The sequence below is a fragment of the Simochromis diagramma genome, unplaced genomic scaffold (assembly GCF_900408965.1).
Source record: "Simochromis diagramma unplaced genomic scaffold, fSimDia1.1 OVJJ01000320.1, whole genome shotgun sequence".
Lineage (NCBI taxonomy): Eukaryota > Metazoa > Chordata > Actinopteri > Cichliformes > Cichlidae > Simochromis > Simochromis diagramma.
In genome coordinates this window covers 6328069-6345571 of record NW_024386773.1, presented here as the reverse complement: position 1 = coordinate 6345571, position 17503 = coordinate 6328069, and the positions used below count along the sequence as shown (strand labels likewise).

General features: G+C 40.3%; 1 protein-coding gene across 1 annotated transcript; it reads right to left on the bottom strand.

Annotated features, from left to right (window-relative positions):
• Positions 1-268: 268 nt before the first annotated feature.
• Positions 269-13328, bottom strand: LOC120717275. The gene is made up of 6 exons (XM_040005214.1): positions 12734-13328; positions 10545-10768; positions 8603-8705; positions 8024-8119; positions 6748-7262; positions 269-6367 (listed from the first exon to the last, which is right to left on the bottom strand). The coding sequence occupies exons 1-6, from the start codon at positions 12773-12775 to the stop codon at positions 4906-4908; spliced, it is 2442 nt and encodes an 813-aa protein (XP_039861148.1). The 5' UTR covers positions 12776-13328; the 3' UTR covers positions 269-4905.
• Positions 13329-17503: the final 4175 nt, after the last annotated feature.

Here is a 17503-nt window from a genome sequence, read left to right as displayed (position 1 = left end):
GGAAGTATTGTCAGATGGAGTAAAACAAGTATTGAGATCCCCCAGCAGCAAGTATCTCCGCTCCAGTGTGCTTTTAATTTCACATCACATGAGGACAGCAGCGCTATTTTCAGCCCTCTGTGTCCTTGTGTAACGTAAGCAAAGAGAATGAGGGGGGTGGGTGAGAAGGAAAATTTCTCTCTTCGTCATCCATTATTCAGAGTGTTTGAGTCACAGCTGAAAGAGGTAAAACGGGGAAATAAACAGGGTGCAAGGTTGATTTCATGTCTTTCCTCACTGAATGCTTAACAGGTTTCAAACTGTTTGAATTTTCTGTAAAAAAAAAAAAAAAAAGATTTTGTCTGTCTTCTTCCGAGTGAGATTAATTAATTAGAAAGCAGCTATTTCTGTGAAGTGCAGGATCCTCTTAGTTTAGCACAAAAACTGGAACCTTCAGCTGACATCTTTTAATACAACTTATAGCTATTAGTGTCTTAGCATAAGGTTGAATACTATTTTTAATATTTTAAACGCCAAAAAATCATGTAATTTTAAAATTCTTTTTTTTTTACAGCACTTTGATAATGAATTAAGATAATCCTGTTGTGGGTGTTCTTTGTGTTAGTTTCTGGAAATGTGAAAATAATAATAATAATAATGTAATGAAGCAGATTTTACAGCAAAAGAAACAAAGTACAATGATTTAAACCTATACACTGAAACTCTGATTTAGCAGAAGTTTACACTGTACTCACAATCTGCAGATTTCGATTTAATTTGGGATAAATGAAATGAAGCAGACCCAAATAATACAGAGTAAACCTGGTTGTTGTGGACCCTGGCTGTCTGAATTCCCTGGGCATTTGCTAAACTTGCCCAATTGCTAATCCAGCCATGACTGAACTGTGTGCAAATGCAGCACAGTACATCGCATCACGAAACAGGAGAAGCTTGTTTCAAAATTCACAAGATAGAGGATATTAATCAGCTGTTATGTCTCCATTTTACTTTTTCACAGGGCTATTTTTTCCGTGTTACCGTCTATCTAGTTTTGCTTCATGAGGAATTTAATAACAAGTTCTAAAATAAGTAGTCTATGAGTTTCCTGCCTTTAAGTCTTTCGCTTTTAAAACACAGCAAAACTGTGATTTCTCCTTTTTTCATTTCATATTCACAGATTGATAACATTGAGATTTAAGTCATACAACCTATGTTTCAAGCTTCATGGAGCTTCACAGTAAAAGGGTCTGGAACTGACTATCAGATAAAACTGATATATATCTGAAACATCTCACTCTGAAGAAGACAGAAAACATTTGTCTGTATTGTCTGTGTCACTTTTAAGCATTACAGTGTTTGTTATCTTACTCATAATTCATGGAAGTCACATTTAACATTCAGACCAAAATGAGCCACTATCCATGAATGCTGATAATGTGGATGTGAGTTTTAAGCATACTAATACTACAGTGTTCATCTCTGTGCTGTATATACAGCCTCCGTAACACAGCTATAAACCTACAGAATCACATCATAAACCACTGGAGGCGTCTGATGGCATTTTCATGTCCTGTTACCGACTCAGTCCTCAAACGCACCATCTGACAAAATCAATATCTACATGTCTTAATGACACAAAACAACAGTAAAATTCAATTGATCCATTTAAAGAGACAATAATATTCACATTTTGTGTTCACTTCTTGAAAACAGTAAATCAAGGTTTAACCAGCTTTTTAACTAAAGTAGCTCGGAAAGATTTTAAAGATCATAAAAACTGTTCACATTGGTTTTGAAACCATCACAAGAAAATATTGAAATATGTCCAACACAATCACAATAAACGATTTTTTCCTCCATAAATCACTATGTTAGTTTATAAAGAAAACATTAACACACACTGTCATTCTATCTACAGTCGTTCCACTGGCCTCGGTCCCTGGTACAGAAAAGTAGGGAAAACTTTTTGTATAAAAACGATGTGCAAAAAGTTGTTTTCTTAGGTCCCTCTCATGGAAAACTATGTAAAGAAATAACGTAAATATATACATAACCTTTGCTGTTGCTGTTGTAAATTCTACGACTGCTGTACACTTGTGGTGACTTGTCACTTTGTGCATCTGTTGAATCGAAAACAAGTTACTGCATTCGATGGAACCCTGACAGGTAGCGTACACAACACCGTCATTGTCATATTAAAACTAGCTTGAGGTATTATTGCACATTTTCCTGAACCGCGGACCTGGAATCAGTAAGTTTTCAGATTTACTCACACTTCATACCAGCTTTTAGTGGAATGTCGACGCTGACTTTAGCTCTGTCTGTTCTGGGCAGACATACAGTTGTGTTCACAAATTTACATACAGTCATCATTGGCCTTAATGTCATGGTAATTCTGGGGATTGCAATGGTTTCTGTGAACTGTACTTCTTCCAGAGGGAAAGATTGTGCAGTATAGGTCATTAAAAAGCAAGAATTGGGTGCACAAGTTTAAATTAAACTTCTGACCTTTAAATTCGTTGGCCCCGATCTAAACGCTAATTAAGATCTGTGAACTATACTTAAAAGCAGGGTCCGTGCCAGGACACCAACCAATTTTAATGAACTCTACCAATTCTTTCAAGGAGAGTGGTTAAATAATCAGCCAGAATTTTGCCTGAAGCTTGTTGATGGCTACCAAAAGGGTCTGGTGGAGATGTAACCAAACATTAGTGTGGGACCATGTGCGCTTCTGACTAAGTATGTTTATTTTTGACCCTGTGTGGATTTGAGAAATCCTAAATAAATTCAAACTTGTGCACCCAGTTCTTGTTTCTAGAGGTAAATAAAGATATATGCTTTACAATCATGCCAGTCTGGAAAAAATAGCAGTTCAAGGCAATCATTACAAGCCCAAAACTGCTATAACATTTATGATGAGTGTAAGCAACCTTCTGACTGTAACCATATGCAGCAGCAGTCTGCAAACTTAATCTAAAGCTGTCTTGAGGTGTAACTTTTTTCTTGAAAATTCTCTCACCAAAGTCAACGCATGTAGATTTCAGTAAACATGCATAAACATTTAGTGCACAGATAGATTTGTAAACATCCAGCCAACAGTAAAGACACCAAGAACAGAGACCCATGAGCCAGGAAGGGCCAGAAATCTGATGCTGCATTCACATCACGTCAGTAAGAAAGGAATGAAATGTTGTTATAACATCTTTGCAATATGAATGTGCCACTCAGCAGTAATGGTGTATTTTAGCTAAACACTTGCTACAACTAGTAATGTCCATTGCCATCATTTGGTCTCATCATAGAAGTGACCTATAGTTAAACAATCAAAAATAAAATACAAGGTTTGGCTTACCAGAAGGTAACAAATATGTGCAGCTCCTTCTTGGCTCCTTTTTAATTATCTGAATCAATTGTATCCATCTTATTAAATTACATTAAGATGTAACTGCCAGTGGGAATGGCTTTTATTTTTATTTTATGGCTTCCCATTAGTTTTATCGTTTTTTTTATACTGGCACTTTCTTGGTTTTCTTTTCACCAAGTGGGACAAATATTCCAATCAGCTGCATGTAATTCATGGCATTAAAAATGTGACGTGAATGTAGCATAAAACTGACTCCCAAAGACTATTACAACTGATTTCACAGACTAAAGCTGTGGTCACCTGTGAAAAACCTCCATGGCAAACTCTTTACCCCCTTGATCAGCATGTTTTTACTCATGTTGCCCAAGCCAGTCATTCAGGTCACACTATTTAGCATTTCAGTTAGAAAAGCTCCCACTGACCTTTGAATTGTAAACAGTTTCTGTTAAAAAACAAAAAAGAAACCTTTAGGATTTGGCATTAAATCTCAGTTGTAGTCTGAATTGCTACAGTTGATGGTTTCTGTAGTGCTGATAAAAAAGCATGTAATTCATCATTAGTGCGCAGCCAGGTGCATCACGTAGAACAGTATTGCTCCCCGAACGTCTTGGATTGAGGATCTAAGTGAAAACCTAAATGTCTGTAAATCTATCAGAGCTTCGGTGAAATAAATGGGGCATAAGATGGAGCATGAAAGACATGATGCAAACAAACACACTCATCTGACCTTGTTCGTTTGTGTGTTATAACAAGCGTCATGCACTGACACAGACGTTTTGTCCAGAGTGCTATACAGTGGTCAAACACCCACACATAAAGCTATCAGTTGAGGTGATGTACAGCAATGACAGTGAGGTTCCCTCCCATTCACACATTCATTAAAGGAACAATTCAACTTTCTGTCAGTCTTCTTGTTCTCTGTCTTCCCCAGAGACTTGAGAAAATGAGTATTAGGTTCATCATTATGCTTCAAATACAGAGATGGTGAGGACCTTGTTCATCCAAAGTCACTACACATTACTGCTGCAACAAAGGTATGAACAGCAGAGTGTGGTAAACATTGCACGCTCCATTGTATGTCCACAGGGGACAAATGCCAGTCATATGGACCCATATGTTACTATGAAAATTCACAGCTCATAATTTGGGTTTGGTTTGACATGAAATTTATGGCCATCTGTTTATCAAACCATAAATTAACTCAAATCTCAAAAACCTGGGCTGATCAAAAAACAGCTGAACTGGGTGAGACATAAAAGGATTATTTAGCTGTAAATACCTCATGTTGCCCTGGATCATTTTTAAAAAATACATGAATGGCTTTGCAGTGTTTAACCTGGCTTAACACAAGGACTGGAAGCAAGCTGCAGCTAGTCTGTGCTTAGCAAGGCTAAATATGTCCTGGACCTCTCTGTAAGTGACACATGTAGTTAAAACTAATATCATCGTCTCATCTGGCCTCGGAGAGACAGCACAAGAACAATTGCTAAAATGTTGTATTGTTAGCTTAATGTCACACACATTCACACACAGAGTTACAGTTAGACACTGTGTCCATGCAGTTAGACAGTGGTGACCGTCAGCAGGGAGCTGGGACACAGCATGTCATCCTGGTTGTCCAGCCTGGTCCCATGAGTCAGGAGCTCCTCTACTGTCGTCCAGTCATCCAACAGCTTTCTGTTCCTCATACGACTCAGCTTCCTCTGACTCAGCTCCAGGACCGTGTTGCACCTGCCTTCTGCAAAACCTCTGACTCCATTGCTGTCCAGAAGACCTCCATCATCAGCGGAGGCTCCTCCTCCTCCTCCTCCTCCTACCACGGGTCCTCCCCTGCTAACGACATCTCGTACAATCCCTCTACTGGCCTGCAGCTGTTGTAGCTGCTGTTGCTGCCTCTGCTCACGGGCCAAAAGAAATTGTTCCCTCCTCTCAGTTCGACTCCAGTATCGGCCCATCAGTATGTCAGTGCTGGTCTCCTCGTCGGTGCTCATCCCGCTGCGCTCATCCGCTAGCTGAGAGGCTCGATCTCTAAGCAACTGGCTCCTAGAGACTCGTGTGGTTGTGTTGGGTTTACAGTTTGGATTAAATTTTGACTGCAGACCAGAACTGTGGTTAGAATTTGAACCTGCATTAATTGGTCCTTTGTTTACATCCTGTCCAGCTGTAGCACAAGCTCCTGTGTGACCTTCCAGAGTGCTGTAGAGGCCTCTGCCACCTCCACTTCCATGAGACTGACGGCTGGCGGGTTTTGGCCATGTGTCATTGACGTCACCGGCCTGAGGAGGCAAGACAAGACTCTGGAGGTGCTGCTGCTCTCCGACTCGGCTCCTCTCAATCTCCTTCTGCCTTTCCCTTTCCATCTCCTCCTGAATCTGTGTCTCCCTCTCCCTTTCAAGCTCTTTCTCTTTTTGAATTTGCCTTTTTTGCTCCAGTTCCCTCTCTATCTCTCTGTTCCTTTCTACCAACATTGGCTCAGGCATCAAGCTTCTTTCTTGTGAGTGCCACCAGTCATGGTGCGCGAGCTGGCTGTTGGAGTTGTTGTCATAGCAACGCTCATGGTTGTTGGCACCTCTGATGTGCCCCAGAGTGGTGGCATGTTGTTGGGGTGAGAGGGCCATGCCTCCAGGGTGGGAAGCCATCACACCTGTCACTAGCTCGGCTTCCTCTGGCAAGCCTGGTGGCAAGACGTTACATGGTGCGACGCCTCCACAGTGGTGCAGGGTTGCAGCGCAGTAGGATGGGGAAGCTGGGTGGCTGGCTCGTCGACGGTACTCTTGTGGAGGTGGCCGATGGTGCAATGTTCTGCTTCTCCTCAGCATCCCAACTGAGCTTGACCCCTGGTGGTGCTGCACTGGCACTAGTGGTCTCCGGTGGCTAGAGGGAGTGCTGCAGGTTGAGAGGACTGGGCCTGTCATTCGTGACACTGCAGTGTGTGTATGGGAGGGATTGAAGAGGGCGCCACTGCTGGAGCTGTGACGGTTCAGACAGGGCCGATCAGCTTTGTGGAACTGGACTGATGAAACCCTGGAAATACAAAGAGTTTAATGAAAAAAAGGCACCAAAGGAAAAGGTTTTAGGTCATGTGTAGTCCCTGTAATCCATGGGTTGTATTCTACAAAGATATGTTTTTTTGGTAAATTAACACAAATGTTTGAGTTCCAAGCAGCATAGCTCTTTTTTATTCTGAAAAAAAAAAGTGTTTTAAAGATTTTTTTTAACAAGTTTTAAATCACATTGCAATCAATGGTTGTTTTGTGTGTTGGCGTTCGGTTAGATTGGTATCATTTGTAACTGGTATTATATAAGTGAGTAATATTAAAAACAAGACTGGTTTAACTATGTACACCTATCTGACAGACCTTAGAGAAACCAGCACCATGATAAAAATTTGATATTCTAATTACCTGACTAGGCCACGTGATGGCAGGTCCATGACAGGCCCAGCACCATCCTCCATCCCAATCTGCAGATGCTGACATTGAGGTTGCATTGTCAGCGCCTCAGGGATGGCCTCCAGCAGCTCACGGTGGCTCTTGGGGCAGCTGTCACGCCGTTCCTGCCTTTCGCATGGTTCACCCTGATGTTGCAGCCTGGCATTGTAGAGACGCATTCGCTTCTCCAGCAGCCTCTGGAAGTGCCTGAACTCCCCGGTGCTTACACTATAGAAGCCTGAGTCGCTGAGCTCTGAGGAAATGAAGGACTCTGAGGAAGGAGAGCCACCACCTCCAAAACCCCCACACCCTCCTGGGGCGAGGGCCCCATGTGAATGACAGTCCTCCAGACCTCCCTCCTCGGTCTCCAGACCTGAGAGGTCACCCTGGTGAAGGGAGCCATCTGTCCAGCCCAGACCACTGTCCAACTCATGGTGCAGGGGCAGGAAACCCATTGGCTTCTCTAGCATAAAATCCTCATCATCTGTCTATAAAAACAGGCAGGGTCAGTCCAGTGCATCATGACACCAAACACTAAAAATGACCACATGTTTTATGTTTAAAATGTGTGAAGAATCTCAGTAAAAAGTGAAACCTGGCTGATTGTGTCTGTAGAGTGAAAAACTGTTAAATACTAAAGGTAAGCATTGAGATCTGCTCTAATTCTCAGTTTATTCACTTGCCTTTTGTTCAGTTGTTTCCTGCTTTTAAAAGTTCCTGAGTGACGGTTAAATCAACATCAATGGCCAAAGAGGAAGGGTGCCAGTATTCTTTTTTGATTTTAACAAATCTAAACAAATTTAATCGTGTATGCCTGTAAATAGTGTTGCCAGTCTGTCTAGCATTGAACCACAAGCTCATATCGCCTAATATGAAAGATGTGGATCTTTTATGTTTCATTAAAAAATAAAAATAGAAAAAAACCCTTAATGACTATTAAAAAACTAGCTAGTCACTGAAAATAAACACTACTAAAACAGAAAATATTTCCAGATAGTACAAGTTGAACTGAGAATAAATAATAGTGGGTGCATTTATGTTAATGAAGGAACGTGTCAGCCGGTGCAGCTGTGAGGCTCCATGAAGCTCCATGACTGAAATGAGTAAGCTTTATTACTACTTGCACAGAGAGTACTAGCAAGTATAAGCAATTCATAATTGATTTAACAAACAGGGTTTGCGTACTCACCAGATATATGTTTAAAACAACAACGTTAACAATTTTATGGAAAAGCAGATTTTTACATACCTGACTGTGGCAGGCGTTTTGCTCTTCTAAGTTAGTACTGCAGCATCCCATCAGGCAGTTCTGTCCCTTTGATCGACGGCCAGCTAGTTCTAGATCCTGAGTAATGTAGGAAGTGACAGAAGAACATGAGAATGTGTAATACAATTTGTTACTGATTAAACTCATTCTTGGTCAAATCAGAAACTACAGTGTGAAGGTACCCATATATTGCAAATGAACTTTTACAAATTCATCCGCAGTGCAACTCTAGAATCACAGATGAGTGTGCATGAGGGGTTTTTTTGTTGTTGTTGGTTGTTTTGGAAACCAAACTGTGATTAGAAATTAGAGGTGTAATTGGTAGACCATTTAATATTCCTTTCATGAGCTTTTTCAGCCATGTCAGCCAGAACAAAACAAAAAAAACACGTGAGAGGAGCTACTGAGCTGTGTTTTATGAAAATACGAAAATAGTAATAAGCTGTGCTATATGGCCTCATCGACAATCTGGATGCAAGTGTTCTGATGCACTTCTCTGTGTGTGTGTGTGTGTGTGTGTGTGTGTGTGTGTGTGTGTGTGTGTGTGTCTCTTAATATCACCTGGCGACCAATGTCCACAGTGTCCCGTGGGGAGCTAGACAGGTAGCTATACCGTCCGCCATCACAGTGATCTTGAGGCAGAGACAGGTGGTTGTAATAATGTCTGAAAGAGATGACAAGGACACAGAATTCAGACATTTTAAAGCAAAAATCCTGGAATTATACAGGTCCGAAGACACTAACGTTCTTCAAAACAAACATGGATAACGTTTCATTGGACAAGTGGGTATCCCCTTGGAAGAAGTAAGTAACGTTCCTTAACTTTCAGGCTGCATAACATGGTTATACATTTGTGTCTGTTTCACTGTATAGTCTGTTAAGTTGAACTTTGTCACAGTTACTTTAATTTATTTATTTTTATTTCACACATTTAAAAAAATAACAACTGACTCTTACAATCAACAGTTCACAGACAAACTAAAGATGAGACTGCCGACTGTATGAGAGACGGGTGTAGTCACCATGACGGGATCAACTGGTCATGAAGTCTATTGTGACACCTCATCCTGAGTGTGTTTACATCACCATCTTGGTGTTTTGGAACCACATGTGACGGCATCTCAGGAACACCGCACTATATGATAGCGGCTTTGAAAATCCTTTGACTGTACTGTTGTCGATTAACAGCCAAAGACACAACGGCTAAGTAGTCATTCATGTTATCCTTGATTCTGACAGGCTTCTAGTTGAAAGCCTGCCACCTGGGGCGCATGCATAATCATTGTAATCATTACATTGTACTCAACATGTGATAATGAAATTTATGTCACACAGACACATGCACAAACACACAAACACACACATGTATATGTATACATTACAATGTAATCCCATTACATTTTTCAGTAATGCAGTAATTTAACACACTAGTTACTTGCATTACAAAGGTTCCTCAGTCATCTGCAAGCCATCAGACATCAAACAAATACACTTAGCTGATTTCAGTTTCTGTGCAGGAGGAGTGAAATACACAGTTTCAGATACACTTTTATTTTATTGCACAAAAGGACAAGAATTTGATTTTAAAGTGCAAAATGCTTTCACTACACAAACAGCTGCATTATACTGCTGTGTTATTTGCATGCTAGCACAAAGCTAGCCAAGAATCTAGAGTAATAAACCTATAAAGCTGAGTGTATGCTGACCCCAACCCAGCAGCCAGAGCCTGAACTTCAACAGGTAAATGATGGGCAGTCATGTTTACAGCCTCAGTTTCTACCTGTTCATGTTTTTACAAGAGAATCACTGTGACGATCGCTTTTAAGTCTCTTTGGGCTGGTTTTAAACTTTGCATTGTGTTGTCAGCTTTGTGTTTATGTTTAAATACTAAAGAAAGATCCCATGTGTATCCTCTTTAGGATAGGAGTTTGTGTTGGTATGTGAAGCTGTAGCCTCAGGTTTATATTGTTAATGGATAATTATGAGACAGCGTATTTTAGATCATTTTACAGAGTAATGAGAAAGTAATGAAATGAGTAGTGAAACAAATTACTTTCTCTAGCATAATTAAGTAATGTACTGCATTACTTTTAAGAAAAGTCATTTTCTGTGGTCTTTAAAAGTGGAATGACTGAATATTTACTGCTTTTGCTTTAAAAAAAAAAAAAAAAACCCCAAGAAGCATCCTCTTACTAAAACAGTTTTTACATTTTTACAAATATCAGTAAAGCATTTAGTTTTCTTGTTCAATTAAACAGTTTCCAATCATCACTGCACAGGGATGCAGCAAACACTATAATTTATTTATGATACTGGCTCCTTTTAACCTTTCAGGGCATACAAGGATGTTTGCACAGTATAATGACATTGTTATTTAGTTGTTTAGTACAGTGTGGTCATAAGAAATCCGATGTAACTGCATACCGGCATTTCTTAAAATCACCGTGAGACAAAGTGGTTTTACAGCTCTTAACATTACATAACAAATCATATGTTTTATTACCTGTGTTGGTAAGAGGGACTAGAAGTGTTAAGGCCCGCCCCCATCAGAGGGAGGGGCAGATTGAGGTGCTTCAGGTCAAGGGGAAGGGGCTCCCAGGATCCCCTATCTGCCTCTGTGCCACGCCTCCTCTGGCCCTTGATCTGCATGGTGATTGGACGCTGATTGGCTGCCAGGATTCGCAGAGCATCCCTTTGGCTCAGGTGTGCTAGACTCCGCCCATTCATCTGAGGCAAACAGACAGAAGGGTTGTGATGTTAGCAAAGTTGCCTGCTGCTGAATTCATGTGACACAAAGCTCATTGAAGGACACATTAATCGCCACCAATGGACACATTAACATTAGCTCGATACTCACCCTAATAATCCTGCCTTCATTAACTAATATAACCTTTGTATATGCTTAAGACTTAACAGAGTAAGTGTCTCATATTTAACACGTCAAACTGTGTGATTGTAAATGTGAAATCTTCTGATAACAAAGGGTTTCCATCTCAATTAGATATTTTCTAAACTTTAGAGCTCACAGGTGGGCTTGAGCCTATTTCAGGTGACACTTTGAGAGTGGAGGAATACACCCTGGGTCATCAGAGGGCTGACTCAGGAAAAGAAAAACAATTATTTCCACTCACATTCACAGGGACAACATGCAAACTGCATAGTGAAGTCCTGCCACCAATGGGTTAGAACAAAGCGCTCCAAAAGAACTATAGTGCTCAGCTACAGGTAAAAAATAATAACCAGAGTAGTGGTTGGTTTTGATTATAAATACCAGCCTCGAGGGGAAAAAAGTGCCTACAGCTTGAAGGATAACTAGCATTACTCTTAGCTAGGGGTTGGTCAAAATAAAATATTTGTGTAATTCGTGCGTCATCTTTTTGGATTGGTTCTGACTCCTAGATTTTCTCCAGCAACAGAATTTTTTTAGTCCCTATGGTAGTGAGGTAGAACAAAACAGAACTCCACACTGCAGACAGTTGGTACTGTTAGTACGTGTCTTAATGTGGATTTATTTTTTCCTGATTAAATATAATACATGTAACAGCTGCTACATAGAACAGTAGCTATGGTTAATCCTTCACAGCCTGTGAAAACGGCAGGCCTTATGTGGCTCTGGAAGAACTTTGTCAAGTCTGAAAAATAAACCCTTGTGATTTTATTGCAGATACATGGCCTTAAGCTTAGAAACCACTAATGTGTAAATTGGACACCTGAGTTACAAACTGAGTGGGTGGTGTGGACTAAAGATGTGGCTTCTTGCCCTAATGACATGATAGAATTAATTGAATGATGAGGTTCTACAAACAAACATAATCTGGTAATGTGCTGTGGGAAAACTGCATTCATCAACACCACAATCAAATTTATGCTTGCCCGCTGCCATTTTAAATGCACTTCATGTAGGATTTTGTTTTGTTTTGGGGTTTTTTTGCAGTGTGAACACACTACAGACCACAAACGGACTCAATTTTTCAATATTACGCAACTAGGTCAGAAGACCCTGCGCCTGCAGAAAGATGGTAGTTTTTTTTCCGGTATGCAACACCCAAACAGCTGAATTATGGCAGTTTAAAGGAAATATGAAAAATAGTGACATGGTATCCATGGCTGCTTTAAAGGGTTAATACCTTCAAGCAACATCCTGCTTCATGCACACACACAAACACACACATACACTGTCACACACATGCAGCTCAGTGGCTATCGAATTAGACGCATGGACAGTATTGTTAACTCCAGCACATCACAACCATGAGTCACCCTCCTCTACATTCAACTGCACACTCACACACACACTAGCAAACAGGCACACGCGCACACACCATGAGCTGAGAAGCACAAAATGGCACCTGTGTGTGTAGCCAGAGGACGGCAGTAGTCTTCAGGAGATGATGAAGATGTTATACACACAACATTAAAAATTCGACATTCGTACAAAAAGTATTTAGATTTAATGCTGAAGAATTGGGTTTATCATCCATTTATAAACATGCGCACTCACACAAAAATGTAGTCTTGCAGAAATGATGATGCCTTTTTGCATCTGCATATACAGACACACAGACATGCACACGTACGCACGCACTCAAACCTGGATGTGAATGAAGCTTAATTCCATCTACTTTAATGAGACATCATAAAACACTGTTACAGCATTATCTGTAACAGTGAGGCAGGTATTTGGCGGCTCACCGTTTGGTCGCCCATCCACGGTCCAGAAAGCCAGCAGCCCATCGTCACGGTGACAGAGGACAGCTGCCTTGACTCCTATGAAAATCAACGACACTGCTGCTTCCTTCAGCAGATCGTCTCCTCCTCCTCCTCCTCCTCACGCTTTCTGTCTCTCCTCAGTGTGCCTTTCACTCTTGGTCTCTCGGCATCTGTCCCCTCTCCACTGTCCTCTTTTCTCTTCTGTGTATCCCTCTATCTATTTCTTCAGCGTTTCTATCCTTGCCCCTCCCCTTCCTTTACGGCTTCTGATTTTGGCATCCTGCACACACACAGACACGCTTGCATGCAACGCTGCAAACATAAAAATATGCGCAGGCTGACACAGTACATTTAGAGAAGGAGAGGGAAACACGCAGTCACACTATGAGGATGGTGTCTGATTGGTAGTCTTTAAAGGATCATCAGCCAATCGGAGGCAGCATTTTCCCTGTGGATGTCTTCCTCTGTGACTGAAACTCCTCAGCAAAGCCTCATGCATAAGGCAGCCTCTACTGCAGCAATATACCCACAGTGGCAGAGGAGACACACCATCCAGACATCCATCTTCTTGCTGTTCATCCAGGATCCCCCAGTTGATGCATGCTGGGAGGTGTAGTGAATACAAAGTATACTGAGGTGGTATATGCTGTACAAGAGAGTATACTTGATTGCTTATAACAAGGGAGCATAGTTTACAGTATCCTGCGGTACTATAAATCGCATCCTACTCTATAGGATACATTCGCTTTATGAGTTTATACATCTTACAATTAAAAAAGCACACCAGAGTCATAGATGGCAAAAAAGTCGTAGTAGTGGTAGTTTGTAAATATATCAGCTAAAAAGAAATGGGTGAAGCTGAAATTAAATGTAAACTGTTAAAAAATAATAGCAGTTCATAGTATCAATATAAATGGCTAGATTTATTAGAATTATAACATTAAAAAGAACCAGCTTTAATAGCAGCGGGTGACAAATTTGAAAGGTTGGCAGAAAAAAAATGTTGAATAAGTTATCTAATAAATGAAAAATGGTTAAATATTGAGGCTGAAATATAGCTGAAACGTATAGATTCTGCATTTAATGGGAATAAATAAAAAAGTTTGCCAAATAGCTCTATTGTTTGATTTCATTGTGAAATGAATTGGAAAATGATTCAACGCAATAAAAAAATAGTATCAAATTAATACATTTGGAATAGGACAGCAGGTGTGATGAAGCGGCGCTGGAGCTCATTAGCAGATTTTCATTTTAAAATGAATAAATAATTTATTTTTAATAATTATTTTTAAAAGAGAGGGACCTGAGCACAATCAGAACCAGTCTGTGAGGCCTGGCATCTATCCTGTACCAAATGTCTGCAGTTTTAAGTTATTGTGTAAGTGCAGCTAATAATACAGTGCCTTTTCTCTGATTAAAAACACCTATAGTGCTACACTCAGTTGTACTCACGAAAAGCACGACAAGTTGTTGCGTAACGAATTGAAAAAAAAAAATAGTGAGAGATTCACACCCAGCGTACAGTCACCACCTCCACACAATAGCCAATCATGTCGTGAAGTGGGTGTGAGTGTTAATTGTAATTTTTAGGAAGTTACAGAAATGGTCAGACAGAGTGTTGGAAGTGTCTCGACCAGATCCTGATCCAAGTGTATTCTAACAGAGGAAGATATTTTCTAAAACAAAACTGACAAAAAGTTCTAGCCCTTTTTTGTTAAGTCCTTTGCCTCAGCTTTCTTGTTTTGCATTGCCCTGCTATTATTTGCTACAATTTATCTGTTCAATCCAAGCATATTTCTACAAGCGAAAATCAGTGTGTAGGCAGCACATTGGTGTGGTGGTTAGCTTAACACCGTTGCCTCACAGCAAGGCACTCCTGGGGTCTAATCTACTCAAGGCCAGTCTGTGTGGAGTTTGCATGTTCTCCCTGCGTCTTTTTGGGTTTTCTGCAGGTACTCAGGCTTCCTTCCACACCTAAAAGATATCTAGTCAGTGTGGTTAAATTCGTTGGTGAGTGTGAATGGTCTCTGTGCGTTAGCCCTGCAATAGGCTGGCGAGCCGTCCGGGGTGTATCTTGGCTTTTGCCCTATGGTGGTTTTTCAAATCTTAGTTGATATTTAATGGTTAGTTTGCGGATACAAATTGTGGTGACTGTTAAATTATGAGCAATGTACGTTGAATGTGACACATGAAACAAACTTTATTCATTCAATTTAATCAATTTTATTTATAAAACACCAAATGATGACAACAGTTGCCTCAAGGCGCTCCATATTTTAAGGTGCCCTATGATAATACAAAGAAAACAGAGAAACAACAGCAATGATATGACCTCATATGAGCAACCACTTTGGTGACAGTGGGAAGGAAAAACTCCCTTTTAACAGGAAGACACCTCCAGCAGAACCAGACTCAGGGAGGGGCGGCCATCTGCCATGACCAGTTCCAATGCATCATTGGAATACCCTAGTAGCATAAACCTATTGCAGTGTAACTAACTATAGGCTTTATGCTTTATCTGGAAAAACGAAAGTTTTAAGCCTAATCTTAAAAAAAGCAAGGGTGTCTGTCTCCTGAATCCAAACTGGAAGCTGGTTCCACAGAAGAGGGGCCTAAAAGCTGAAGGCTCTGCCTCCCATTCTACTTTTAAATGCTCTGGGAACCATAAGTAAGCCTGAAATCTGAGAGTGAAGTGCTCTGATGCGGTACCATAAGGTCATTAAGATAAGATGGGGCCTGATTATTCAAGACCTTATACGTGAGGAGCAGGATTTTGAATTTGATCCTGGATTTCACAGGGAGCCATTGAAGAGAAGTCAATATAGGAGAAATATGCTCTTTATTTCTAGTCCCTGTCAGTACTCTTGCTGCAATGTTTTGGATTCTGAAGGTTGAAGGCCTGTGGTACATGGCCAATTATTAGATGTAGGTTGATCATAATTAACATTGAAGCAATAACTAGTGGCAGGACTTCTTTGTTTGTGTACTTCTGTTACTTGTAAAGATCATTGAACAAAATATTCAACAGATCTATAACCATCTGAATTTACAGACCACAGAAAGAATTTACATTCACAAATTGAATATATCTGAAAACGCTCTTTATGAAAAAATGTGGTGAGTTGACTTTAAAAGATATAAAACAAGAGTACAGTGCACTGTTGCTTTGCTTTTAGGCATGCATCTTTGCTTAAACATGAACTGTAAATATTAGTATGCCATCCAAAATATTGAGGAATTAATTTATTATGGTGCCATTACTGTATGATCATACTGGAACAAGCTATCTCTGCATTGCAGCACGGAAACAGTCCGGTGCTTTTTTTTTCTGTCATCTAACTGGATCATTAGGTGGTGAGGTTGCTGACTTTTTTAGAAGTCAGCAACCTCACCACCTAATGATCCATGCACCTCGGACATCTGTCTTTTACCTTAATATGATCTCAGCAGCCATTAGAAAACCCTTTTCAGCTCTTGCGTTAACACAAATTATTAAAACATGGTTACACAGTGACAACTGAGAAATTGATTTTCTCTATGTTTACTGTATTTTGTGTAATAGTGCCTTTCACACATGAACCCCTTTAATCTGATAGCAACTTAACATGTCAGTGTTCAGTCACTTTTACTGCAATCACAGCAGCAGCTTTATTACAGTAAATGTACACAGCTTAAAATAAATATCAGAATAATATGTTGCTTATATGTTGTTCTCCTTTCTACAGAGTATTAGTTTATTATCTCAGGCTTCATCTCTGATGCACAATGAAAATAAAATTATTTTAACAAACCGTGAAACTGGTGAGAACACCCTAAAGGAACTAGTCATACAGTTGCATACAGACAAATTAATATTTAGCAAAGCACATTGTATGCAGAAAGTGACAAGAGGGAATAAAACAGAACCCAAATTGACTGTCATGTCACTCAAAGTGTGTGCTATAATAAAGTTCAATGATGCAGCTGAATCTGTGAGAAGTCAACAGTGTGTCCCTCACACTCATGAGGATCGTCATCAATTATGTCTTAAGTGGCAAAGTTGTAAAATCCATTAGTGATGCAGAATGAGTGAGAACGAAAACATGCACTGTTGGTCTCTCCTTATATGTTCTCTACCTCCCCTTTCATCAAAGTGCCCAATTTTACACGCACCTTCAGCTCTTTCTTTAAATGTCACCCACGTCTGAATGTCACAAAGCAAACAGTGAATCGCACGTGTGCAGTGCAGAACAGAAAACCTGACAGGCATGACAGTGAATAAGGTGGGTTTACCTTACTTAATGCTTAATTAAATGTATTGCATTGTCTCACTCTTGGAAGATGGTACTCATACCTTAGATGTGGTGGGTGCATTGCAAGGAATGTACATACACACCACCATAAGGTGAGCAGAACAAACACCTGGATTTTGAGAGGATGTTGTAAAAGAGGAAAGAAAACACACAGGGTTACTCTTCTGCTCTGCAGTCACATGTACATGTACTGTATGTGGGCTTCATTTCATCTGATTCACTCTGAGCTTTGACTGTTTGGTTGTTATGGTAACCAGCTTCCCTGCCAAATATATGTGTTTGTGTGTGAGAGAGTGTATTTATGTTGCTTTCTTAATTTACTCAATTGTCTTTTTAAAACGTGAAGAGAATAATCTGTGCAGATGAGACCTGCAGTGGTGCTGAATGCTGGTGTTACTGGCATCACTGTGCTAGTGCAGATGTTGGTGATGATTGCGCGTGTGCGCGCGCGTGTGTGTGC

What these genes read in the sequence shown, in the direction of transcription:
- LOC120717275 (XM_040005214.1), bottom strand. Translation starts at nt 12,775, where the DNA reads ATGGGCTGCTGGCTTTCTGGACCGTGGATGGGCGACCAAACG. An exon ending in CGTGGATGGGCGACCAAACG is followed by an intron (nt 10,769 to 12,733) that starts GTGAGCCGCCAA and finishes TGTTTGCCTCAG; the next exon opens with ATGAATGGGCGGAGTCTAGC. An exon ending in AAAACGCCTGCCACAGTCAG is followed by an intron (nt 7,263 to 8,023) that starts GTATGTAAAAAT and finishes CTGTTTTTATAG; the next exon opens with ACAGATGATGAGGATTTTAT.